Raw genomic sequence first — 27385 nt, 5'->3', positions numbered from 1 at the left:
CAGAATAAAAATATAGAGCTCGAAATGAGTTTAAGAAGTTTTAAAAGAGGCTGAAAGGTAAAATGTTGGCTATGAATATTCTTACTTCTAATTTGGAACTTGTCCCTTGATAAAGATAACCTTTATTATGCTGCACATTGTCCCGACAGTTGGTGTACTCTCCAGTGAATCACCTAGTCTCTTTAGCTTACAGTCTTGGGAGAGGCTAGCAGTGTGGAAACTTGCTGCACAAACTTGCTGCACTGGATCACCTCCAGTATTGGGAAAAGTTCAAGACATGTTTTTTGTTTTTTTTTAAACCACTGTGCTTGGATTCAGTGATTGGTTGGTGTAAAATTTTTAACACTCCATTTGCTGTAACTTAACTAATATCTAATATAAAACATGTAGATTTTGAGGTATGGTTCTGTATGATGTAATTTACAATTTTAGATGTAATTCTGACAGAAATGGAGTGAAATAATACACAAAACAACTTCATCTTAAATAACTTGTGGTTGTTACTAATAACACATGATGTGAGCAGTGTTTTTGGGAGAACCATTGTAAATCTAATTCTTAGCAGTTGAACACAGTAGTTACCAGTGGATAAGGGCTCCAAGGACCCACTACAGAAGGTCTTTGAACTGTTATAATCAGTCCTGCTAGTGGGTTGCATCACTGCCAGGCTGTTCATGTTCTGACCATCAGGCAGTGTTTTGGTTTAATCTCTAGGACCAGATGGAATTAAATCTTGCAAACTATTAAATTATCATGAAGCTTTAGGAGTGACCCGTAGGTGTTTTCATGTGTACCCACAAACATCTCAACAGCAGCTGATTGGAGCAGTCATCCTTTTCACAGAGGATTATTTCTGCACTTTCCCTGTCTGAGTAATAAAGCACATATGGATTTAGAACAGAGAAAGGCTTTAAGATAACTTCCAACATTGCTGGTTGACAAATTGCACCAGGTGCCTACTTCCCTGCTAACATTTTGCTGCTAGCACTTTGACCATCATCACACAGAAAATTGCAAAATGAATGAAAAACGTGGACCTCTTCCTGATGAAACTTCTTTTACTGCCATCAACCATGACATCATGAGTTATTTTTAATCCCGAAGATATTCTGATGCTGTTGCAGCGCTGAGGATCCCACAGGGACTAATTTGCCATCAGAGTGTAGATTATTGTAGATCTGGAAAGCCTCCAGAGAAGACTGAAATCCTCAGAGACATGGCTGTGCTGCACTTTCATTGGCCATGAATCCAGGTTTGCTCCGTTTTTCTGTAATTACATCAATGCACAACTGAGACATCGTGAGAACTGGGACGGTTTAAGTGTGTGAGTGACAGGCAGACAAGGGAGTTAAGGAGGGAGCAACTTTCCATGGGCTCGCTTTCTTCCACCTTTTCCTTCTATCATTCTTTTCTCTCCATCTTTCCATCCTTTGGTGTTTTCTGTCTCTCTGCTAGTGGAAAATGGGAGAAACCCATGTTTCATTCATACCACTGCTGAAGGAAGAGATTTTACTTTGATCTTTACACTCATTGTCCGCTTGTGTAAGTATCTCTTGATGGTACTGGGATGGAAGCCCTTGTGACTTCAAAACTGATTCAGTATTTGATGCCATAGATTCAACAAGGCGATGGGATCAGAGATCTTGGTCCACACTGACATTATGGCATCACACAATTGCTGCTAATTTGTCAGCTGCACATCAGTGAATATTGAGTGTGAGACATGCTTCTACATACCTTTGGGGGGGGGAATGGTTATTTCAGTTACTGTTGCTTTCTTATTAGCTCAGAGTACTCTGGCTTTTATCCTCTGACATCAACCAGCCGTTTTTACCCACAGAACACTTAAATCACAGTTCTGCCACATTCAGATGCTCACGTTGAACTTCTGATGGTTGTCTTAACCATCTCAGCATGCCTAAATGAGTTGCTGCCAGTTGATTGGCTAATTTGATATTTGCATTAATGAACAGTTGAACAGATATATTTAACAAAGTGACGAGTGAGTGTGTAAGCACAGAAGAGTGGGTAAGTCCCAGAAGAGAGCTGTGCTGTCACATTTAAATTACTTTCAGTTGTCTTTTGACTGTAGTGATCCCAGGTAAGCTTCCACTGTGAACAGTTGTTAATTCTGTCTGTCATATTATGTAGAAGGTGAATCTGGTCTCATTTTATACCTTACCTGGGAAGCTGTGCAGAATTCAAAATCTGCAGTTTAAAATTAAAAGGGTAAATATAGGATTTGAAACAGGTGTTAGGTCGGTCACCCTTTTCTTGTTATAGTAACTGAAGTCACCTGCTTGCCTTGGCTTAGAAGTGAACAATCAACATATATGCTACTGTGTGAGAGCACAAATCCAAACCTTCCTCCCTGTGTGTGTGTGTGTGTGTGTTAGTGCATTAGGCCGAGTGCAGTTTTTGTGTACCCCTCCGGCAGATGGAAGCAAAGGGAGTTTGCATTAAGCAGCATTTGTGCTGATGATTGACTTTTAGCTGTGAGTCAGCTTTCAGAAAAACAGGATGAGTGAGGGCAAGCGATGTGACAGCGTCTCATTTGGTGTGTGTGTGTGTGTGTGTGTGTGTGTGTGTGTGTGTGAGAGAGAAAGGGAGAGGGGAGTGCCCTTTGGCGTTTAACTTAATTTCCCACCATCTCTCTTCTTGGTTGTGTAATTTATGAATGTAACGCTCACTTATTTGCAACAAGTATAATTTATGACCCCGTAAATCAGGCTATGACAACACAGTCGAGGCTTTCCAATGAAATTAAAGGTGTGTGTGTGTGTGTGAACCTGACAGATTACACCTTCCTGCTGTTTGCACCTGCTCTCTGCCTCGCATTTTATCTCTTGTACTTTCCCCCAGTTCACACCCTACACAGACACACTTTATTTATTTGTACCCAAAAGTCTATCAGAGTGCTGCATGGCTCTGGTACATGATTTCATATGCATTCAATGGAGCAGGGATCTGTCCTATGAAGCTAGTTCAACATGGCCATTATCTGGCTTCACTCATCCTAAGAAAAACTATCATCTGAAAAAGCTAAGCACATGATACAGACTGAACATGTGCGCGGTGTGAGTGTGTGTGTGTTGGTAAAAGCACACTATAGAGTGTAAAAACTGCTGTATGATTGTTTGGAAAAGCACTGTATAGCTTGAAGAATTGTATTTATTTAAAATTCACTTTTTAAAGTCTATTTAAAGGGAGAAAAGCATGCCGTGTATGGTTGCAGAATTCTCCTCGCTCTTATTTGTCAGTAATTACAATGAAATTAGATGTAAAAGGACTCCTCCTTTTAGCGTGTAGTTGTATTCTTTCAGCTGAAGTCTCATTGGTGTGAAGTGGTGTTGAGACAGTCTCTTTTTACTTACTGAGCTCCACAGGCTTTTCCTGGAGTGGACATTATGTTTCAGAAGTGCTCTGGGGGGTGGGGCTGTGTGTTGATCTCTTATCTTCAGCATAACCTGCTCTAGAGAAGAGCAAGTCTTCAAATAAGCAATCCATATGGCTTAATGGTGACCGCGAGGCAGTCCACTAACACCTTGTAGTATCGGACCAAAAAGGGAATTATAAATAAAAAAATGTAGCACCACAGAGCGCTGAGAGGCAGACCATTTTTGTAGACCAAACTGGTCTACAAATATGGGCTTTTTCCATAGGGTTCTGGATACTGGAGGCCATAAGCTCCCCTCCATTTAACAGTTTGGTGTTCGTCTTTTCGTTTACACTTTTCTAACCTGTAACTATTGTGCTTTTTAAAACCTTTTAATGCAATATCAGCTTACACCCCCAGTAAGCTCTGCTGCACAGCATACTGAGTCTGTGCTTACATCCTCATGGAGTCATTGCTACAATCTGCATAGTAGCCCAGTGCACAAAGTAGAAAATCTGATGGTTGAAATCAGAGAAAAGGTCTCAAAATGTCTTCTTTTTCTTATCAGTTCACTGTGTTTTTGTTTTTTTGTTTAATTATAGTGCACCATTTAAATATTGTTTGGTCTTACCTTCTAGTTAAGGTTCTAAAAAGGTGTTAAAGTATTAGTTTTTATTTTTCAAACATGATAGTTTTTCCTATTGTGTTCTTTTTTTATATTCTTGTAAACTGAATGGTTTACCTGCAGCGATCTTTGCGCAGAATCTCAGCTATAGCAAATTAAAAATGGCCTCCTTAAGTTGCACTTGATTTCATTTCCACATGCAGGCACACAGAAGTGCTCACACTGGCTCACATGGCTTAAATGGTTCATTTCTTGTTTCCCTGTTCTTCTGCTGCTGCCTTCTGCTGACACCTAGTGGCTAAACATGAGTCTGCAACCACTGTCTGTGCTGAACACAGTATTAAGGTCACATTTTAAGATTTTAGGTGAGGGGAAAAAGCCACAGTGAGAGTTTTGATATTTCTGTGTCTCTGACAGGCACACCTGGCTCTGTGCAGCAGGCTTTCACATCAGGCAGTCAGTGTGTGTGTGTTTTTAATGCGCACAGATTTTAACGAAGTTGGGTGAAGTTGCGAAGTTGGCTGAACAGCATGGTTATTGCACCGAGGAAAATTTGTTATCATATGACATGACCCATTTCTGTAATATACTTGCATATCTATATTATTGCTAATATATATTGTAATATATCTATATCATGGCTAAAGCACTTCTGGATGGATGCAAACTGCATTTCGTTGCCCTGTACCTGTGTATGTGCAATGACAATAAAGTTGAATTCTATTCTATTCTATACGTGTTATGTAATGATGGTGAAAATGTGCATCAAACTCATTCATAGCATTTTATCCTGTTTTGTTTGTTTGTTTGTTTTTTAACCCATCTCCACAGCTAACTGTTCATTGTAAAAAAAATAAATAAATACCAGCACACATTATTTGATTGTAGACTCAAAGAGGCTCAAATAAAAAAAAATTATTTTTTTATTTGGAGAAATTTGACCAAGACAACAGAAGCGATTGAAAGATGATTTTCTTTTTTTTTCTTTTTCTTTTTTTCTTTTTTAAATTGCATCATTTTCCTGCATCTCTTTTGCTCCTCCAGGCAGGTTCAGGAGGCACAGAAACAGAAGGAGATGGAGAGGGAGCGCCAGGAGCGAGAACGTCAGGAGAGAGAGCGTCAGGAGCGGGAGCGCCAAGAGAGGGAGCGCCTGGAGCGAGAGATGCTGGAGCGTCAGGAGCGCGAACGTCAGGAACGGGAGCATCAGGAGAGGGAGGCGCAGGCAGAGAAAGAGCGACTTGAGCGGGAGCGCCAGGAGCAGCAGGAGCGTGCCGAGCGTGAACTGATGGAGAGGGAGAAAGTGGAGAGAGAGCGGCTGGAGAAGGAGCAGCAGGAGCAGTTGGATAGAGAGCAGCAGGACTGGGAGAGAGGGAGACGCATCTCCAACGCTGGTGAGTAATCCACTTTGTGTTTCTGCTGCTGCGCACACTTGTTTCATTTTACTAATTTTACTACTACAATATTACTAATGTGACTGTTTTCTGTCCAAGGAGCAGTTTGTCTCAGGCTCACAGTAAATATAGACTAGTCAATGACAAGCGTTATCTTTCAGTTATCTCTCCAAAGTACATTTTAAAATGGTCATTTTTGTTATTTGAACATTTAGTGAAGTTTTTGTGTCAGTTTCATACAGTGTCATTATTGTGTTAATATTTAACAGTTTATTTATACGCGTGGTGGTTTTCAGTTGGTATAAAACAAAATTCCCTAAAAGTGGTACATGATCTGAGTGATGATGTGATATTTAGACTTGTTATACTTTAACCACAATGCATATTTTTGTTTTGTTTGGTTGGGGGGGGGTTGTTTTTTGTCTTCTTATCCATCCATCCCAATTAAAAAAACAACTCAGTTTTCCAGCAGCAAGCAGTGCCTGCTTTTGCATTGCACTGTGGGTGAATCAAGTCCATTAGCAGTGCACTCAAATATCCAAGTCTTCTTTGTATTCATGGTGACTTTTTGAATGAGGCTTCATTAATGAAGCCTCATTCGGAGGGAAAGGAGTTAATCCCTTTTAACTCCTTTCCCTCCATTTAAGAGAGTTTAAGAGAGTCTCCTTCTGATTGGCTGCAGCTTGGAAACAAAATTTGAGCCAGCTGGGAGGGGCCTCTGTGCTCACAGGAAGCATTGTGTGTTTGAGATGACCATGTTGGGATGCCTACTCGCATTGATGTCATAAAGCGTCAAGGCTAGAAACATCAGTCTGAAGCCTGAGCACTTGGCTCACAAGGAATTTGCACGCATATGCTGACCTCATTACTGGACCCTTTTGCAATGTTTAATATGAACATCCACTTCTGGAACAGTACACATATGACTAAAAGTAAGGAAAAGCAGAATTGGTCCATTTCTCGGAAGTAGCAGTTGATAATTTTCCAGTAGAAACGCTCCGAATGTTCCAAAACAGGTTACTAGATGCAGTACTTGAAATACAGGAAATGTATTGAAGAATGAAGAGAAGCGTTCTGTTTTAACATTTTCATCTAGTCTCATTGGTGCTGAGTTACAGTAATCTCATCTGCCAGGCGCTGTGAGCAGATTCCACATGAATGCAACAGTTAGCGTGTTATGTTAGAAAGTGTGCTGCCAGCTCATACACAAATTAAAATTCTACAGTTTATAAACTCTGAGACTGAGGAAAATAATTTTGAACAAACACATCACCTCAGTCAAGCATAGAGAATGAGTGCAAATATTTGCAGTCAAGTGTAATTACTGCTTACATTGAGCAGCAGGGTAGAGGTGTAGGTAGACGCCACCCTAGTGTTGTATGCGTTCTAAACTGGAGCTGCTTGGTTGTTAGATAAGAATGAAATTTCCTATAATCCAACTCTGGGTCAGCGGGGAAGGCTGTGTTGGATGGCATGCTTCAGTGCCACGCTTGGCCAATTACCATATGCATGCATAAGCACACACACAGAGGCAGGCAGAGTTCAGTGGCCTGACTCAGAGCCTAAAAATACATCATCATGTCGAATGCTGGTGAAACCCCCCTGGGGTTGGATGTTTGTGTTGGTGTGTGCGTACGTGCATGTAAAAGCCCTACATGTCATGCAGAATAACACTAAGAAACAGGGTGCAGTGATTGCTGTTTACAAAATCTGAAGTACCACTGCAGTGACTGTGAGGGAGCTACTAGGATGCTATCTCACAATCAAATCAGAATCTAACAGGAACTTGGGCTGATTGTGTGATTTTAGCTGTAACTTGTGTGATTGCTGTGCTGTATGATTTTTTTTTTCTAAATTCTTCTTTTTAGAAACAAGTTTGCCAATTTATGAGATGGTGGTAGAACCATATTTTTTCAGCAAAAAAAGTTGGGTTTTTTTTTAAACTATGTCCAATTAAGAAATTAAATTTAACTTAATATAGAAAATATATAGTATTTACAGTAACTCTATATAAAAAATAGTCCTGTGAAAATGGGCTCACAGAACTTTTAGACAGTGGACCTGGGTGCCTTGTGAGAGGCAATGACAGATTTAATTAGGTGTCCCTTCACGTTTTGAAAGATGAATTCTGTTTCAGTAGAGCCCTTCATCTCACAGTCACAACACTCCTTGCTCCAACTCTACATGCACATATACCTCTTTGCAGAATTGAAGATTCTGCAACCCTGACCCCACTGAGACTTAGCAGTGTTGGGCTTCATGGCCCTCCCCGTATTTGAACCTCTGCAGGAGGTTGATTTAAAACATCTGTTTGAAAACAGTTTTGCTGCTAGCTTTAGCATCTGCTAAACATGTCAGTAACATTCATGCACTTTCAATGTACTCTTCGTGGACTCTGGTTTTCTCAAGGGCAGACCAGGGTATTGCTGAAACCCAATGGATGTTGCATTTGATTGTGGAGGCAGTTGCTCTTGGTTATATAAATTGGGGGTTGCAGGCGCCAGTCTACTATACTAGTAGTCTGGCAACCAGTGCACTCATGGCCTTGGAAAATGTAGCAAAAGCAACACTTAATTACAAGCTCGGGGTCCTCACTTGGATAGATGGGCTATTTGCGAATTGGTAGTGATGAGCATTTCTGGCAATGCGAGAGTCTGAGAATTTGAGATTACTTGTGTAATCCAGGTTCTCAGAGTAGCATGAGTGAGAATTCTCACCAGGTAGCTGTCCTCATTGAAGCGAAGCTAGATGAGGGGCTTATCTTGAATAATAACTCTAGCACAACTCTAGGTGGGCTATTCTGCCCAACGTGGTCGTTGCAATCACCGGCCAATGAGGAAGGCCCTTCCCATGATACTTTCACTCGTACTACTCTGAGAACCGAGGTTACGCAAGTAATGGTGCTAATATGAACATCTAACATCTGCAATAAAAAACAATCACAAAATTATCTTTTGTGAATATTCCCTTCCACAGTATTACTCTGAGCAAAAACCTAAAATCCACTCGCAAAACTTAGGAAATACAGGTGTGGAATTGCAGCACGTGTAAAGTGAAGTAGAGCAGAAGGTGATGTAAGGATTACACCATCCACAAACATTGAAAACATATGGCAGGCACAGAGAACACAGTCTAGGCTATGCTAAGCACTAGAGGTGCAAAATCAAAGTAATTAGACAGGGTGGGACCAAGCTAAGATGCATAATGAACAAGAGAGGGAATTTAATGTGAATTCATTGCATACTGTTCCTTTTTGACGTGAAGATGTGCTTCTACACCCCATTAAAGCAATATGAGGTGTGATCAAAAAGTTCAAAATATTTAAAAACATTTAAAAATTAATCAAATCATTCAAAAATCAAAAAACCTTACTTGATCTAAATGTGCCTGATGTTCCATTCATAATGGGTTTTTTTTTTATTGCTGCAATTTTTAGATCAGTCTATAGTAGGCCCATTGAGTCCAATCATACTTCTGCCTTGTTTTTTGTTTTTTTTTGTTTTGGGGGGTGGCGTGCTTGTTCTCTCAACAACACAAATGAATGTTGGTGAGAAAAAATAAACTAAGCATACTTGTGGTCTGGTTCCTCATCAAAATGTAATATTTTCTTAACTTTCTAAAGTGAAAGAAGTAAAAGCGGCCTCAGGCTCAATTTGACTCTTGTTTTCTTTACATTTTAATGTATTATCCCTTTCTTGTTCTTAAAACATCAGTTTAAAAAATAATGGACACCAATTACAATATGGGCATCCCATCTACTAGTAAAGACTCTGATTTGGACATATAAGCTATGCATCTGTATACTACAAACTGGAAGATCTCCAGGCTGAGGAACTGGGTTCAGAATGTTGTCTTTCAAATGAGAAAGATGGGTCTGTTATTATCAGTGTTGGTCAAGTTACTTGAAAAAAGTAATCAGTAACTAATTACTAATTACTTCCCCAAAAAAGTAATCCCGTTGCTTTACTGATTACTTATTTTCAAAAGTAATTAATTACTTAGTTACTTCAGTTTCACGATTGACAACCTGAATAGGTGATAAAGCGATAGATCTTTCAGCCCAATTCTACTTTTTCTGCATAATCCATCATACAAAATGTAATCAAATGGAAAGGTCCCTTTTTAAAACTTCTTTTATTAGTTTTAATCGTTTAACTTTATGCATCAAGCAAAAATTTAATTATATGCAACATTCTCTGACTGGAAGAAATTTGTTTAATATTTAAACCTATTTTCTGCACATTCCAGCACATAAAATATTTTTTTTTGTGTGTTTACACTGTCTTTCAAATAGATACAAGTAAAACACAGCAGAAAATAAATAAAATCAAAGACTCAGCGGTCCTGTTGCTCTATTTTCACCTGTAAAGCAGGAGTGGCGTAGGCGGAGGTTTACCCTGGTGCAGGTGTGCCGCGGCGGTCAGTGGAAGAATCCACGAGTTTCTCTGTGAGTTTCCCATTACGTCGTAGCTACTCGGTGCTTGATTGGAAGTTTAGGGGTTTTTTTCACTGTAAAAAGAAGTTTTCTTCCCACGCACAACGGACGCTAATGTTTTTGTCACTTTTTATGGAATCAAACTCAAAGTAAGGTCAGTGCTTCCACGCTTTAAACGCTGCACGCTCATACTCTCTCCCGCACTCGATATATTATCCACTGTTGATCTGCAGACAGCTGTTGTCACGAACGTCGCACTCGCTTACGTCACTGTCATGAGACATTCTCGAAAAAAATCACGGTTTTAGTAACGCAGTAACGCAGCGTTCCTACGGGAAAGTAACAGTAATCTAATTACCGTTTTTGCAATAGTAATCCCTTACTTTTTTTCAAGTAACGAGTAAAGTAAAGCGTTACTGCCCATCTCTGGTTATTATGTAGGTATGACGATACTGCATACTCATTACAATCATTAAACTATCAACAGTGCAGCCTGACTCTTCCTAAAATGTGAAAGGTGCATGTGTGAAGGCAGCTTTACAGAATCATTCTTCATGCAACTATCACACTGCTCAAAAGTACAATTATCCATATAACTTTCATCACCTTATCCCGGACAAGCCCCTAGTTCTGCTAATCATATTAATGTTGTTGTATTCATACATGACTATTGCAATTACATTTCAGGAAATTTTCATTGTTTAATGTCTAGAATTAATTTATCTGGACCTGTTTGTGCTGCTGTTGAATAGTCTTTATGACATTGGTATATTCGTCTATACTTTGGATTTGTTATGTGAGATATCAGAGTGAGATGAGTGGTAAGCTGTCATTTGATTGTTGTCCTCAGTACGTTCATTCTTTCCCTCTTCTTTCAGTGAGCAGAAGTCTGAAAGCTTTCTATCTCTGCCTGTGTCCTCAGTGCTAACACCTGTTTACTAACACAGTAGCATCACCTTAGCCTAAGAACATACACACAAGCTGGAGGAAAACTTTAGTTTAGCTCTGTGCTGGTTTTTTCTGCTTCATCTGCCCCCTTCTCTTTTTTCCTCCCTCCCTTCTTCCGTCTATCTTTCCTCACCTGCTGTCTTTCCCTTCTGTGTGCACGACGGCTGCTTCCTTCCTGCCTTCTTTCCTTCGTTCTGTCCGCTTCTGTCCTGTCTTGTCCTCAACCTCGGTTTTGTCCAATTCGCACGTCCAGCTTTCGAAAGCACATTGTGCACCCCCACACCTCAGGAGTACGGCAGGACCCCCTCCACGCCCATATCTCCATCCACGCCCACTTACCCATCTCCTGGGACCCAGTCGCCATCCTCCACTACAACACCCCCAACCCCCCCACTCAGGCACTCAGCCTCCCGATTTGCCACCTCACTCGGTTCTGCCTTCCATCCTGTCCTGCCTCACTACGCCACAGTTCCACGGCGACAGCAGGCATTTCCCCAAGCCCCACCGCCTGCCCCTGCTCCAACTCCTCCTCCACCCAAGTCTGTGGTGTGGTCAGCGTGCAATTTTACTCCATTGCCTCCCTCACCTCCGGTCATGATAAGCAGCCCCCCGGGGAAGGCCACCGGTCCAAGGCCACTGATCCCGATTGCCGCGCCATCCCCTCTCACCCAAAAGCCTCCCTCGCCATCCCCCAATGGGCCACCCATGTTTCCCGCACCTTCTCCTGTGACCATCCCACACGGCCACACCCCCCTCAGCATTACCTGCCCAACACCACCTCCCCCGCCTACCCCACCCCCTCTCCCTTCGCCCATAGCTCCCCCTCCGTCTTCCTCCTCAGTCTCGTCTCCCCCCTCCTCATCCCAGGCTCCTGGTGTGCCCTCTCCCTCCACAGCGCCCCCTGCTGCTGCAGCTGCTGCTGCCACCTCTGCCTCTGCTGAACACCTCTGTTGGGGCCTGGGTCTGTCGGGGCCAGGGGAGCTGGACACAGCCGCAGGCTCAGAGCCCCAATCGGCTCAGGGGGATTCCTCCTGTCAGCCCCAGCCCCAGGGTAAGGCCTCCAGTCTGGATTCTGCTCTCTCTTTCTCACTGCTTTTCTCCCCTCTGTCTTTCACTGCTTGCAACTCACACTCTAACAGGGGTTGGTTGTTACATTGTCACTGATCTGGCCACAACACAAAGTAAGTCCTGTGACACAGACTGATCTAGGAGTTTTCTTTAGAAAAATTGTGCCTTTCCTGGTTGCTGTAACTCAACTCAGTCTGGTTACAATTTCTAATATTAAAATATTCACTATGGTAACTTTTGTGGGATCTCAATGTGTAACAGCTATTGTTTTCCAACTTCTAGCTTCTTTGTCAGTCTCACAAAGCCTGTGTATGTCCTCGTGCTGGCTGGCTGTTCATTGGATATGAAATGTGTTGTTGTTCAGCATGGCATGTCTGTGTCTTTGACAGACCTGCGTAAAACTCTTGCTTTCTTCATCTCTTGCCTGATTTGTTTTTCTTCATTCTCAGACAAGCTTCACACACATTTGACCTTTCACTCTCCATAATTTGATTTTTTTTTTACTTTGGGTCTGGAAGCCAATTTCTAAGCAGGCACAGCTGGAAGCTCACTCGACTTGATCAGTGGAACATCAACTGTGCTGTTCAAATCTTATCCACATGAACTTGTTCTGTAATATTAGGAATGCACCAAACATTAAGAGAGAAGCTAATAGGAAAACTGTCATTGATTTAAAGGGTAATGTCAAAAAGTCTAAAGAAAAGAAAAACTGGTGTCACTTTGAAATGCAGCTGTTAGCTTCCTCTTAACTATGTTAATTGTCCCACTAGTGATGGGCGTGCTCCTTCTGACACAAGGTGCAGCAAACACAGAACCTTTCATATACCTGATCTAATTTTTTTGAGACAGGCTCTGATTGGTGCACCTGTAGGGAATATGCTTAAAAGTAAAGATGGGCAAAGGAGCTGATTTGTACTCAGAGTAAAGTAACAACAAATATTTCAGAGTTCATCACAATGATTGGGCGAAAGAGGCTGGATTACTTGTATCATACCATAGGTTCCGCACAAACTATCCCACATAAAGCAAACATCTGGTTGTTTGAGATTCATTTATGAATTAATGCTTCTTCCCAAGTTCCTTTTCATAATTGTCTTTTGGTTATTATGCATTGGTGTGTACATGCATGCTTGTATGTGTATGTATGTCATTGCACCAAACTGTTTGTTTAATTGAATGTTTAGTGTGGCTTGCATGTCTTAGTTCTGTTTATTGGAATGTTAAATGGTCCAAATTGGGTTTTCAGTAAACCATGAAAAGCAATTGTGATATCTGACTTACCCCTTTGGCACGCTGCCTTCCTTTAAACGCAAATCCAGTCATTAATTCCACATTTTAATAAAACAAATTTGCTCTAGTATGATGTCGCATGCCATCATTCCTTTTATATGTTGAAAAGTAGGGACACACTGGCAACAAATCCTGCAGTTTGGTTCCAGTAATGCAGTTCAAATTAATAATTGATCTGAAAACCTGTGGCTAACACGTAGCCAGCAGGGTCAAAATGAAATATGACAGTTAAATGTCAGCCAAAGATATACAAACATAAGTCGGTATCATATTTAAGAAAATAGAACTACTTTGCCTATTTGGGGTTTTTTTTTCCCCCTCAAAAGTGATAGTTCAGTCTACATCCTAATCCATTTTCAATACATTTTCTCATCATTTAACAGTCAACTTAACTATCCAGTGTCAGATTAAAGACAACATGAAAATAGGGTTTTTCCTCCTGTTTTTTCGTGCGCTTCCCCAAAGAGCTTTTGCCCTTCCCCCTTTCAAAAAAAAAAAAGGAATTTGATTTGCTTAAGCATAAAACAGGGAAAGTAGAGGTAACACAGAATCATTGCTTTAACAATATGGAATGTAATCATGCTATTTTGTGTGGTCCCACCCCAGAGATCCATCTAATCGCTGGAGTGTGATCAGTTTTAATGCAAACATCCTGCCGTCCGCAGGTTTGTGTCTGGAATTGTTCTGAAAAATGTCTTTCTGTCTTCACCCATCCCCCACTGCTCCTTATTCCACCCCTGTCCCTAACAGACGTGGGACAGACTCCAGGGCTGACCACCCCCACCCCTCCCCCACCTCCACCCCTGCCACCCGGCTCCACTGTGACCTCTGCGGCTGCTACCCCGGCCGTCACCCCCACCACCCCCGGCGGCCACCCTCCACCCCCGCCACCTCCTCCACTCCCTCCGACACTGACTCCAGGCGGGACGCCACCTCCTCCGCCGGGTCCCCCTCCCCCTCCCGGAGCTCCACCACCACCCCCAGCACCACCTCTTCCCACCGGACTGTTCTCTCCTGCAGAGGACCGCCCTCTCTCAGGCCTGGCTGCTGCCCTCGCTGGAGCCAAGCTGCGCAAAGTGCCAAGGGTGAGCGCTTGATTTGTTAATGGACCAATGGAAAGCTCGACTAACACGTCTTCATAAGTGAACCATTTAGGATACAGTGTATAAGTATTAGGAAGGCAACCGGTTGCATATGCATGCACTTCGGTCACCCCCGATCATCATACACAATCTCACAGTCACTAAAACATTATCCAAACGCACCATGTTCACACATGATCTCTCTCTCTCTCTCTTACACACACACACACACACACGCACCATCTGTCACATCTCATTAGGGCTCACAGGAGGACTTCATGTAATGCTCACTGTCTGCCAATGACTACATGGCTACTTGTGTTTTGAGTAAAATATGTATTGTACTTCTTTAAAAAACATAGCTTTTCTGATATAAAATGAGTATTAAAAACATCAATCCTTTTTCATTTATTCTATTTATTTCCCAAACACTGTAAATACCTTCTCTGTTTATGAAGAACACAAATGTGTTTTTGCTTGTGGCCCTTCAGAGTGATGATGCAGGGGCAGCTCTGGCAGCAGCCATGATGGGGGCCACAGGGGCTAAATCAGAGACAAGAGGTAACGGGCCACTTCCTGGAGGAGGGGGGCTTATGGAGGAGATGAGCGCCCTATTGGCCAGGAGGTACACTCGCACGATATTATCATCCAAAACCAGATTTGTCTGTTCACCATGCAAATTTTGTCCTAATTTCTGAAAATAGGCAATTAGTGGTTTTAAATTTGGAAATGAGACTTGATATCGATCAGTGTTTAAGCCCTCCTCACTGTGCCTGGGCTTTTTACATCTTACAGGAGAAGAATTGCGGAGAAGGGCTCGTCACCTGAACCTGACCAGAGATCAGTAAGTAATACCAGAACCATCGTCTAAGCCCCTGTCATGCTATGGTCCTGTGTTTGACTTTGTTTCAAAATGTCATTATTGCTATCGTCAGACGATAGCTCCTCAGTGTGCTTTGGTTATTTCAGAGTATTTTCACTCCTTGATCACTGAGTACTTTCGATATGAAAGTCTGTATGTCTTTAGAGGATGTCATGTTCTACATACCTGTCTGTTACTATTGACATATGTCATAAAGTACTTACCTAAATTGCAGAAAATAGTGTTTTGAGTTGTGGATATATTAATAAAGATATAAACCAATCACTATTTAAATAGCACTTGACATGGTTGAATTCTAGCTGAACATTGAACATTTTCCATACTATTTTCTATTCCTAGAGTATTATATTAATTACTTATACATGATTCTATGGAGAAAATCTAGCCTTTTAGGGGTTTTTTTATGTTTGTTTGATTTAGTTTCCTGTTTTGTTTTTTTGTTTTTTTTGGGGGGGGGTTGTTGTTTTTTTAAGCTTTGGTCATGGTTCTGCCAGGCTTAATAAGGGCAGTGGAAGTAGGGAGGCCAATATGAATGTTTTGCGCACAGGTATTTAAAGGCATTTAAGAGTCAACTTCTTGCTTATAATTACAAATCATCTAGTGCTTTCTACCTGCATATAGCAACAGCCACGTTCTAGCTTTCCAAACTTGTGCCTCTAGATATGTGGTCAGTTTTTAAGGGAGCGTTTTTGTTTTTTGTTTTTTTGGTCAGTTGACAACATTTAATTTCTGCACTCTGTTATTTTGTCTTGATCGCAAAGGTTTTTGGTTTAATATAAAATGAATAATTCAATTCAGTTTTATTTATACAGCACCAAATCACAACAGTTGCCTCAATGCGCTTTATATTGTAAGGTAGATCCTACAATAATACACAGAGAGAAAAACCCAACAATCATGTGACCCCCTATGAGCAAGCACTTTGGCACGGTACTTCTGTTTGACCCACAGCCTGGGCGTGTGCATCAACTCGTTGGGGAAGCAGGCGAAACCCGTGGGGACATAGACTGGTATCCTGGGAGGAGACGGTGACAGTTGTGAATCAGCATTAGATTTTACTAAACAAGTCATTCTGAATATTTCAAAATTAGGTTTTTAAATGACAAAGTTGGGTGGCACAGAGCTGTTGAAGACTGTTAACAACAAACACCTTTCAACCAATAAGATGTTGCTGATGTGCTTTATGGGAATTTGGCATTTGTTCTCACTTACTTTGCATGTGGAGCATCAAGACCTTGGCCAAAGTTTTCCTTGTAGAACCTCATGGAGGAGATAATGCAGCCAGAGGTCCAATAGATCATGACGTTTGTCAGCAGGTCATCTAGAGAGAACTTCCTGCAACACATGACCCCACTGATATAAGACTACTGACAACTGAAAAACTAAGGAAACAAGCCTATTTCAGAATAGACAGCACTGCTAATACGCATGCTACTACTCAAGTTCACAACTTCTTATAACCTTCAATCCAATTTTATTTATACAGCACCAAATCACAACACCAGTCGCCTCAAGGTGCTTTATTTTGTAAGGTAGACCCTACAATAATACATACAGAGAAAACGCCAACAATCAGACGACCCCCTATGAACAAGCACTTTGGCAACAGTGGGAAGGAATAACTCCCTTTCAACAGGAAGAAATCTCCAGCAGAACCAGGCTCAGGGAGGGGCAGCTATCTGCTGCGATTGGTTGGGGTGAAAGAAGGAAGACAGGATAAAATTCTGAGTTTGTGTTGGTGTTACAGATTAAATTTGTTTAAAAGATGTCTGTGATTCTGTGTAGACACTCCATCACAAGACCTGTTCTTGATCCTTATTGTGACTCATTAAACCTTGTTTCTGTGTGCCCAATAGGAGGAGGGTGAGATAAATACGACCCCTAAAGTGTCAGCTTGTAGCACACCAGGTGAGTGTTAAATGAAGACAACAGCATTAGCAGTTAACGAGCATCTTCCTGAAACTGGTGACAAGGTTTACAGCTAGCTTTAATCTCGTTAGGTTATAGGCATACTGATCTTAATGTCGGTTCATGTTTGGTTTCAGTATTTCTTATATTTTGTTTTCTGTTTTCCAGACATGCCCAGGAAGCCATGGGAAAGAACAAACACCATGAATGGTAGCAAATCTCCAGTTATTGGAAGGTACAGTGTCTTCCTGCATCTCCATTTGAAATGTTTGTTTATTACAAGTACATTTATGTTCTAAATTAAATTTTTGTTTATTAAGTTCACCCAGGATATGAATGCCGATCATTTCCTAACTGAATGGCAGTGTGACACAGCTAAACATGATTTCCTAGCCTCTGAAACTATACAAGGATATATTGAAGCATAAGCATCAACTAGCTTTAGCATGATGCATTGCTGGGGCCGTTTAGTGCTGGCTAACACCACTAAAGCTTATCCTGGCCTTTATGTGCAGATTCATAAGACCACCAGCGTGTGTGTGAGAATGAACGGGTGAGAATGTAATGGCATCCTTACCACATATTTTCATATACAGTAGTGACCCAAATAATAAAAATGGTGTACATCCATAACCAGATGAAGGTGTGTGGTGGATGAATTAGTCAACCTTAACCATGCAAGACCATATTTTATGTATCAAAAAATATACTTCATCTGTGTTAGCAGGCATGCTAGCATTAACTAATATTAGCCTGAACAACAACAGTTATGAATCAGATTAGATACAAAAAAGGATCAAACTCAGAACTTTTCACCCATAGGCGGTTCCACATGTTTCTGGGTTTTCTGTTTTGTTTTGGGTTTTTTTGTTTTTTTTTGTTGTTGTTGTTTTGGTTTTTAAATATACTTTATCACTGAATTATAGTACATTTTAATTTCCTTTACACAGAAATGAGAAGCTGTTTCAGACTTTTTCCACAACAGCAGAAAGTAATTGAAATAAGTGACATCACCACACATGTAACAAATAAGATATCATCTATATAGTATAAACAGTTTGGGGGCCGAGTATTGAACCTTGTGGAACTCCACAAGAAACTTTAAGTAAACATAACTTATATCAGGGTTTTACCAGGTATTTTCTTACATCTACACAACCACTTATTAACAGAAGCCTTCCCATTAGGCTGGCGTTTTGCAGTACATATATAGGTTTTACACTGTAATTTGTAAAGTCAGTGTTTCTGCTGCTCACACAGACGAGAGTCTCCGTGGAGGAATCCCATGGGAGCAGATTCCTCCAACAGGTAGAGCGAAAAGCCCTGAAAAGTTTGAGAGAACCTTTTTTTCTTCAAATCAAACTTCCTTTAAAGTTGAGGTTTGCTGTGACGATTTGGTTGGAGAGGAGTTCTTTCGAAGTGCTTGGATGTTTGGACTGAATCGTGTGCAGTCTTTGTGTTCTTTACTACATTTATCAGTCTTGTAGGGGGCCGGGACTGCTCGTCTGTTGTTTAATACGTGCCATTTGGTCCAATTTGTGTGTTCTAAATCAGTGTGCGTCTGGATGATGGGTTTCTAATATAATCTAGTCATTGTGTTTGCATGCTGTGTGCCCGCTGCTCTCAGAACTTAATTTATTTTAAATGGGGAAATCCATATGTGTCCGTCACATACTGTACACCCACCCTATCATACAGACCAACACAAAAATGTGTGTCCACCCAGTGTAGAGTAGACTTGGCAGAGTATTATCTTTGAAGAGCCAGAACAGTTCCAGCAGGCTCTGACAGATAAGAGTGTGTGTGTGTGTGTGTGTGTGTGTGTGTGTGTGTGTGTGTGTGTGTGTGTGTGTGTGTGTGTACACGTACACAAGAGAGAAGACCAGATGGGTGTTTTTGATTCCAGCTTAATAAAATTGACTTTCATATGCAGCCCACAGAGAGCTGAGCTGAGCAGATTGTCACTTGTCAGACCCTGTAGTGTTGCACGGAGCTTTTTGTTGATCTGACCAGAAAAACGTTGACTTTTACTGTTATGGTAAATGGACTGGTTCTTATATATCGCTTTTCTACTCTCAGTCAAAGCAGTCAAAGCGCTTTATACAACTCGTTCATTCACCCATTCACACAAACACTTTTTCTAAACTGTTAAGTGCTCCCTATATAACATTCATACACATTCACATCCCGATGTGAATGTGTATCTGTAGCTCAGGTAGTGGTGTGTATTACCTGAGCTACAGCCAGGGGTAGCTACTTTTTATATATATTTTTTTTATATTTTGTATTACTGTGTGATGGGCAGCATTTGGGCAGGTAAATCACAATATACACATACACCAAATCATCTGCAAAACACTAATTTGTTTGCTTTAATATTTTTTTTAATTATTGTGTAAATGTTGTATAATGTGTGCGCACTGATTTATCTTCCTCAGTCTGTTTCTTACCTTCACCATTTCTTCTGTTCTGAGACCAGCATGAAAAGGAACACAAACACACCACAATCTCAGTTTCCGAATTTTTCCCAGTCCCATAGCTACCTAATGACCTGCTGTTTAGGTCACTTCCTTTTCCTTCACTTCTCATTCCTGTCACGTGTCCTATCTTGAAAGTAACTGGCTGCTCTGAATGTTTTTTGTCCCTCACATGGTGTATGGGGCAATACCAGCCTTCTCTTAATTACTGGTATCCTCCTCCTTCCTTTAAGTGTGTGTGTGTGTGTGTGTGTGTGGGGGGGGTCCAGGGAAGTTGTGCCACACCTCAGGTTTCCTCCTTAAAAAGACAGGGGTAGTAAAGTGTATTTGCACTGTTACGAATGTGGTCTAATCTCTGTCTAGACAAACAGAGGTTGCTTTATTTTGTAACGGACACATTCAATATTTCCAGAGCTGTGGGAAAAGTAAGGGAATGTCTTCTGGAAGCAATAACCTTTTTATAAGTTTTTCAGTTCTCCACAGTGAATTTTATACTATTATTCTTTCCAGAGAAGCTTCAGCTCAACCACATTCTTGGGATATCTGGTATGAGTGACTATGTCACGCCCTTAACTCTCCTAGACATCAGCTGACAGAGGAACATGTGAGAAGACAAATATCCAGTGCACCCAGTATTTAACCTGCCAGCTTCTTAATACTGAGTCTGTGTCATATCAGAACGTGCTAGTGAATTAATAAGGAATTTAATATTTTGGTGTATTCACAGTATGGATATTAAACTATCCATACTGCATAGTCTAATATCCAGTTTCCATATAATTATAGTATATTTCATGAACTGGACCTGCCCCCTCTTTATTTCAGTTTGATAGGTGGCTGAGAACTGTGTGTTTGCTTTTCTGTGTATTCCCTTGCATGTCTCTGTGTACAGTATCCAATGTTTGTGCATGCATCGACCAGGATTTGGCTGCTAATTGTGTTTATGTGCATTTTATATCGGACTAACACAAAAGAGAAAATGCTCAGTGTGCAGTTCAGCATACTAATAAATCTCCTGCCTGTGGTGACAGACAAGTTTGATTGCAGAGTTTATTGTCATGTAAATGATGTCAAATATTACATCGGATTTGTTTTTATTTGTTATCCTCTCAACTATTTATGGTTCCTCCTCTATAAAATAGATTCAAATACAGTTTGAGACATATTTATTCGACTGCTGTTTTCTCTCATGGTGTAATTTACTCAAGTTGCTTTACAAGCAGCTAAACAAGAGTCAGCATTCTTGTAGGAGGGCAGATTGTGTGGTTTAAATGATTTTACTGAGCTCAAAACCTCCATTTATTACTCATAAATCACATAGTAGCTGGTGTTGCTTTATGATCTTACAAGTAGTTTTTATGCTCTTTGTCTTTTCTCATAGACCTAAATCCACTCCTACACCTACTGCATCCTTAAGTGCCAATGGTGTGCCAACAGAAGCTGTTGACTATGATAGATTGAAACAGGTAAGTAGACATTTTTAGACACAGATTTTATTTCTGCATATTCCCTTTGATACTGTGATTGTGGTTTTCAGGTTGTTGCAGTATATGGTGACTGAATTTCTTTTCCTTGTGGCCCAAAAGTCGCCCGACAATATCAATATTGCTCCACAAAGTTTTCATATTAAAGCAAGTCAGCTGTATAGTGCTGTTGTTGTAAAATAAAAGTAAAATGGAACTTGGAACTGGAGCGTCTATTGACCTTGGTCTGTGTTTCTTCATTATTTATGCAGCCCTGTTAGTAGTTCAGTGCGTGGTAGTGTGGGTGTGTGCAGTCCTGTTAGAAGGCAGCTCCTCCCTCTGACCTTGTGAATGAGCCTCTTAGATAAGTAAAGAGTCTGTCAGAGTTCTGCATATCTGTCACTACAACTGGCCACAGACGTGACAGCCCACAGACCCACTCACCACACTCACTGTCTCACTGAGTAAGCCTGGGTTAAGTTATAGGTCAAACTTGAGGCTCATCATTTTAGTACGCCTTCCATACTGTGTATGTCACTTTGTTTGCATCTTGGTGTCATTAAGTAAGTCTTTAGCTCTAATCCCACAGAGATTACCTAAGAAGGGATTAGCTACTATGTAAAGCTGAGATGGGAGCTTCTTTTACCAGTTGCCAGGATGCATACCCACAGTAAAAGAAGGAAAAGGGGGGGGGGCAAAATTAACAATTGCACAAGACAAGCTCGTCTCTGAGGTCTAATGACATTTATCATGTTTATATGAAAATGTGACTTTTTTTTTTTTTTAGGACATTCTTGATGAGATGAGGAAGGAGCTGTCAAAACTAAAAGAAGAGCTCATTGATGGTAATTATCACCACTTTAGTCATCCTATAGAAAGACCAGCAAGGCTTTGTAGTGAGTCCATACTAAACACGACAGTGCAGTAATGGTTTCTGGACACTTTGTTTAAAAACTTTTTTTTTTATTTTGTGAGAGCCAGAAGTGATCATATTTTGACAAGAAGGTCTAACTTGTCCATTAAGCAAGTTAGCAAGCTAGCAAGTTTGGTTAGCAGTGTTTTGCAGTGTACCTAGTGTGATGTAAGGATACAGATATCTGCTTGTTAGTTTTAATTGACTGACAACTAAAATACTATAATTTCATTCACCACGACTGGAGCATCATCTTCTTGGGTGTGTACATTCAAAGGAGCTCATACTTTTTAAATTCTATTGGCATTGCTATAATAGGTGCCAACAGCACAAACACGCTGGAGAAGTGTGGTGGTTCATAACTCTTTGCTCCAATTCTTTCACTTCTACAAAGATTCACCGAAAGTTGGGTATTTTAACATGGGGAAACTGACTCACCCTTGAAGCCAGCCTTGAGTGAGTGTTACAGGAACTGCAGTTGTTGGCTTAGTTTATTGTGATCCACGTTAAGAATGTGGCCGTGTCTTTGTTCTGTGTTTCAGCAATCCGGGAGGAGCTGGGTAGGTCCAGCACAGCATAGAGGAATCTGACTTCCCCGTTCAGAAACACACACAAGAACCGACAGACAACACCGGTCAACTTAAAGACATGACAATATAACAATGGAAAACAACAAAAAACGGTGGCGATTACGACAAAAATCATTTTACCACACAGAGAGGACATTATCTGGTGCGGAGCAGTGTCAGACAGGCTGGTGGTGGTAGGAGATTTGTAGCCTTTGATAGCTGTGACTCACAGAATCCATTCTGCAAAGCCTCGTATTCCCACTGCCCCATCTCACAACCCCCTCTCTCCCCTCGCCTTCCTGCTGAGGGCATCCTGGAGGACAGAGGAGCGAAAGTCTTTATGCAAAGATGGCTCCTCTCTGTTTGTCCTCCTATAAGAAGAAAATAAATCCAATAGTGAACTCTTCTGTGATACTGCATTAACCACAAGTTGCTCACTGTCAAAAGTTTTATCAAGAGTGTGCAGAGAGCCGAAGGATGGAAACTTAAAAACTTTTCTCCCATAATGCCATAGGGGTAGCGTGTGTTTGCGTATGAAGGACTGACAGTCTCTGGTGGAGGCTAACACTGCAGGACACTGTAAAGCTCGTCTTCCTCAAATACTATTTTAACCTGAACATATACAAAAGAGAGAAAAAGTTAGACAAAACAAATAAAATCTCTCCACCAACGTCTGTTTCAGTGTGGATCTACGGCCATATGAGTAGCTCAATAATCCAGTCTTTATACAGGATGCTCCCTGGCCCGTCTCTTCATCTGTGAAGTCATCATCAGAGGCACCGTTTCCCTCCCAAAGCGAGCGTTTTTGTCATTTTTCTGTCGTCGAGCGGCAGGTGGATGAGACACTGAGGGGTGTAGCTGCCTGTAGCTCTCTACCAAACATTACCTGTTGAACAGAAGTGCTGATTCACCTGCCATGCGCCTCGACCAGACGTATAGATAGGTGTTCCCCTTCCCTTGATTTAACGAGTCTCTATCATCCATCCTTCTCAGTCTGTTGTGGGGTTTTTTTGTTTTAGCATGTTTGTTTTCTTAGTACGGCGAAGGTCACAGGTCTGCCACGAATTTACATTACCCGTCACAAGTTTTAATACAAGCAATAAGTGTAGCATCTATTTTTACAGCCCTGCTCCTAAACACCACCAAACATTTCAGTGTCTCCTTTTTTTTTTTTTTGCGGGGGGGCTCTTCTGGGCCCCTGTTGGATGTTACTGTGTCACCACCACCTTTCTGTAAAGCTGAAAGCTGATGTGATTGAATAACAGCGCAACACTGTAAGACATCATTTCATGGAATTCATTTCTATATCACAACACACTCAGAATTTTTCTTCTATAAATCCTAGGATACTGTATCTGTAGCCACATTGGAGGTGAACTTTATTATTAGTTTTGTTTTTTTGTTGGGTTTTTTTGGAGGGGGGGTGTTTGTTCTGTTTTCATTTCAAAACATTTATAAAATTAAACTTTTTTTCAAAAGGTGCACCGGATAACCCAAAAATCTAAGAGATTGTGTCCATGCAAGGACATGAATGTGCCATTCATTCTTTCACCAGTGCTTACCGTGTCATTTTTTTTCTTTGCCTTTTTCTCCTGCTGCTGTCAAATCCTTAAAATGACAAACTGTATTTACCCCTATCATGCTATGATATAAGATAGAACTGTCACTTTCAGCATGTCTTTAGCTTCAGTGCTTAAAGTACAATCAGTAAAAGAGAGAGATGTTTGGAGCTGAGAGACTGATGTCCCAACAAAGCTTCAAGATACAACGCAACAGGTTGAGGCAATGGATGAAAGTCTGTGGTATGGTTCTGTACTCTTGTTGTCTGAATGAGATCCTGAAGAGTGGCCATTTCCAAAACGTAATCGAGTTTCTTGGCTAGCTAACAGCCACAGTGTGCTCTGCAGGAGCCAATTTAAGCATTCAAGAGGGGGTGACGTTTTAACGTGAGCGTCTTTAGTGTATATTGCAAGCATCAGAATGGGATCTTAAAAAGCAGCAGCATACCATCTCCACAGGTCACTCCTAGGCAGCAATCCCACACACATTTCAGGTTTCGTCTCTCTGGACTCCAACTCTCACTTGTGACATTTTGTGTTGCCCACACAATCTTGGATGCAGTGTGTCGCTTGCGATGTTTCGATTACATTCTAAAAACGCCTGAGCAAACAAGCTTGTTCAGCCTGTAATTTAACATCAAATGGAAAAGCTGATAATTGCACTGAGTAATCACTAGTTTACTTAAGTTAGTGACAGCTAATGCTAGCTCCCTTGGGCACCTGTCACATTTCCAACATTCTCACCCGTTTTTCACTTTGAATAGGGGTAACATCAAGTGCTCATCTGGCTTGGTGATTCTTTGCTAGTTGTGTGCTGTTGAGAGGGCTGCTAAAACTTGTTAGCACCTGCCAGCCATATTGTGCACATGTTTCAGTGCTGCTGGTAGCAAGCAAAATGATGTAAATATCCCAAAAGAGCAGCAGACCAGTGAAACATGCTGTTTGGGATCAAAGTGAAGCAATTACTCATTTCTGTAGAAGTTGGTGACAGGCGGCTAACTTAGATAACGCTAACTGCTAACTCCATTAGCCTCAGTGAGGCAGTATTCGTATGTGGAGAGGTTGCTTTAGTGCCAGACAGTGGCTGTTCGTGTCCTTTGGGGACATATCTTTGCAGACACTACCGTCATATTGACAACTATTCACTCACAAGGCAGGCTAATGCAGCTTAACTAAACTAAACTAGCTATCTCTGTGCAACTTTGCAAATATGCAGATTGCACAAGCAACTCTTTTTTTTTTTTTTTTTCATGATGGTTTCATTGCCTCGCAAATGATGTCATTAGCTGGCACTTGAAAAATTAAGTGCGAGTGAAGCCTTAAGTTTCGATGAACCAGCTACCTGCATGATAAATCTAAAGGGCACACTTCCAACATTGTAATGCCAGATTTGCTTTGTAGTGCAGGCTGAGATGACCATGAGGACCTGATTATGAATTCATGAGGAAGAATTTTGAAATTCCTACCAGACCAAAGAAACCATTACACCATCTTCAAAATTCTAATGGCACGTCTAACAAACTGTGTGTAAAATATGTGGCCATGCCCCCTTTAGAAGAATCTTTGGGTTAACTGGCTAATTTGTTGTTGTTGTTGTTGTTCTTATCACCACAGTTTTTATACTACTTAACCCAACAGATGGCTTGATAATCATGTCTTTCAGTGGATGTTGGCGCCTCTGGTGGATCTCATTCTACACAACTGTTTAAGGGCTTTGATGTTATAGCTTTGCTACATAAGATCAGGCATCACACACTTGAGAAATGTCATTTTCCTCTTCAGTTACAGTCATCAGTTTGAGATTGGTTCGAAAATACTGTGAACACAATATGAAAGCAGTTTCAGTTCATGTGTGGACATGGTGTGATCCATGGAGGAATGTTTTTTTCGAGACAGTTTAGGTTTATCCACTTAAAAAAAGGCTGTTTCATCAACTCATTCACCAAGAGTGTTTACACAGCATCGATTGCACTTTAAGACAAAAAAACCCACACACAAACAAAGCAATCCACCGTGACAGCTGTCGCTCAGAGCCTCTGTCACCAACATTGTGGCTCTCTCACCAAAGGATTTTAACCCTGACGGTCTCCTGCTAAACATGATCAATCTCAGAAAAGTCGCCTTTTTATTTTAGGTTTTAATGATTTTGTCAAAAGCAGAAACATGTCACAATGGAAGTGGAAATGTTTTGATCAAGAAAAGTTTCTCTTTTGTGGAGCTGTGTAGTTTGTGCCTTGTTCCGAAGTTGCATTTAATATGTCAAAGATTTAAAGTTGACTAGTAATAATATCTATGGGACTGTCATTATGATCATCTGCAGTTTCTTTCTTTGTTCATCATGGTCAAGTTGATTTTAAAGGGAGAGTTTCAATCACTTTGGTACTGTTCCCTCCAAGAAAACAAAGTGTTTTTCTGTTTGCTTTCAACATAACTCATGACTTCTTTCCATGCAGCTGTGAAGCTGCTTCTCTTACAGCTCAGAAGTACAATCAAACTTTGATACACAAGGCCTACGAGGGTTCAAAGATGATCTTCAGTGTGTGTGATTTAGTTTTTTGTAAACCTGAAGCCCTGTTTGGAAGTCCCAATGAGTCTGGCTGCAGTGTTCTGTGTTCCCTCATGCCATTTTAAATGTCACAGAAACTCTTTGTGTTCAGCAGCTTAGCTTTCTTTACATGCTTGGAAATCTCTGATTGGGAAAAAAAAAACGTTTTGGTTTTGGCTGTGAGGTCTGCTCAATGATGGAAACACTTTGTAAATCCAGCTGAGGGAATGGAAGTTGTGAATTTGTGGGAATAATGGCAGAGATGACTGACTGAAGTAAGTTTTGTAGAGGGGTTTCCAGACGTATTCTTTTATCATCTGAAATGTACCATACTGTTCTCATGTCTAGTCTTTTCTTACATGCTAACATATTGTTTTTGTTTGAGCAAATGAAATAAAAATTGCAATACAATACTAGAACTGATTTCTTTTTAAATGATCACTGATTTCAACTATTTTTCACTGTTTAATGGGAACATTTTGTGGGGAGACCCAAACAGATGTGGAGAAGATCTGTCGAGAGCGAAGCGAAGGCCGTCGGAATGACGTGGACCCAGCTAAAGAGAGCAGCCCAGAACAGAGTCCGTTGGCGTGGGGTTGTTGCGGACCTATGCTCCCCCAGGAGTCAACAGGAAAATTGAATGGGAACATTTAAGTTAATGCTCTAATGGGTCAACTTCAAGTCAAGATTATACTGATATACATGAAGGAACAGGGTGAGCACTGCCACAGCTACAAAATGACCTTCAGCAGGACACTGTGAATGTGTCCCACCAAACAATCCGAAACAGACTTAATGAGGGTGGCCTGAGTCAGCACACCTTTGAAAGCAGTTTTTATCAGTTTGGCCTGGT

At 41.0% G+C, this 27385-nt stretch overlaps 1 protein-coding gene across 2 annotated transcripts in view; it reads left to right on the top strand.

Moving 5' to 3' along the window:
• Positions 1 to 26943, top strand: part of enah (ENAH actin regulator) — an 87169-nt gene extending 60226 nt beyond the window's left edge. The window contains exons 5-15 of one of the 2 annotated variants that reach the window (XM_086262854.1): positions 5046 to 5392; positions 11029 to 11826; positions 13884 to 14218; positions 14707 to 14840; positions 15011 to 15059; positions 16955 to 17006; positions 17175 to 17241; positions 18267 to 18314; positions 20865 to 20949; positions 21734 to 21791; positions 22402 to 26943. In XM_086262854.1, the coding sequence (XP_086118980.1) occupies positions 5046 to 5392; positions 11029 to 11826; positions 13884 to 14218; positions 14707 to 14840; positions 15011 to 15059; positions 16955 to 17006; positions 17175 to 17241; positions 18267 to 18314; positions 20865 to 20949; positions 21734 to 21791; positions 22402 to 22439 (2011 nt within the window). In that variant the 3' untranslated portion in view covers positions 22440 to 26943. The remainder of the gene's footprint in view (positions 1 to 5045; positions 5393 to 11028; positions 11827 to 13883; positions 14219 to 14706; positions 14841 to 15010; positions 15060 to 16954; positions 17007 to 17174; positions 17242 to 18266; positions 18315 to 20864; positions 20950 to 21733; positions 21792 to 22401) is intronic. The other variant, XM_086262855.1, reaches the window with a different exon arrangement.
• The last annotated feature ends 442 nt before the right edge of the window (positions 26944 to 27385 follow it).

The sequence above is a fragment of the Aulonocara sp. 'chitande type north' Nkhata Bay genome, linkage group LG15 (assembly GCF_057382095.1).
Source record: "Aulonocara sp. 'chitande type north' Nkhata Bay isolate Kocher_YH1m ecotype deep benthic linkage group LG15, A_spYH_male_GT1.1, whole genome shotgun sequence".
Classification (NCBI taxonomy): Eukaryota; Metazoa; Chordata; class Actinopteri; order Cichliformes; family Cichlidae; genus Aulonocara; species Aulonocara sp. 'chitande type north' Nkhata Bay.
Note: the sequence above shows the minus strand (reverse complement) of the source record. Positions and strands in the feature narration are given on the sequence as shown.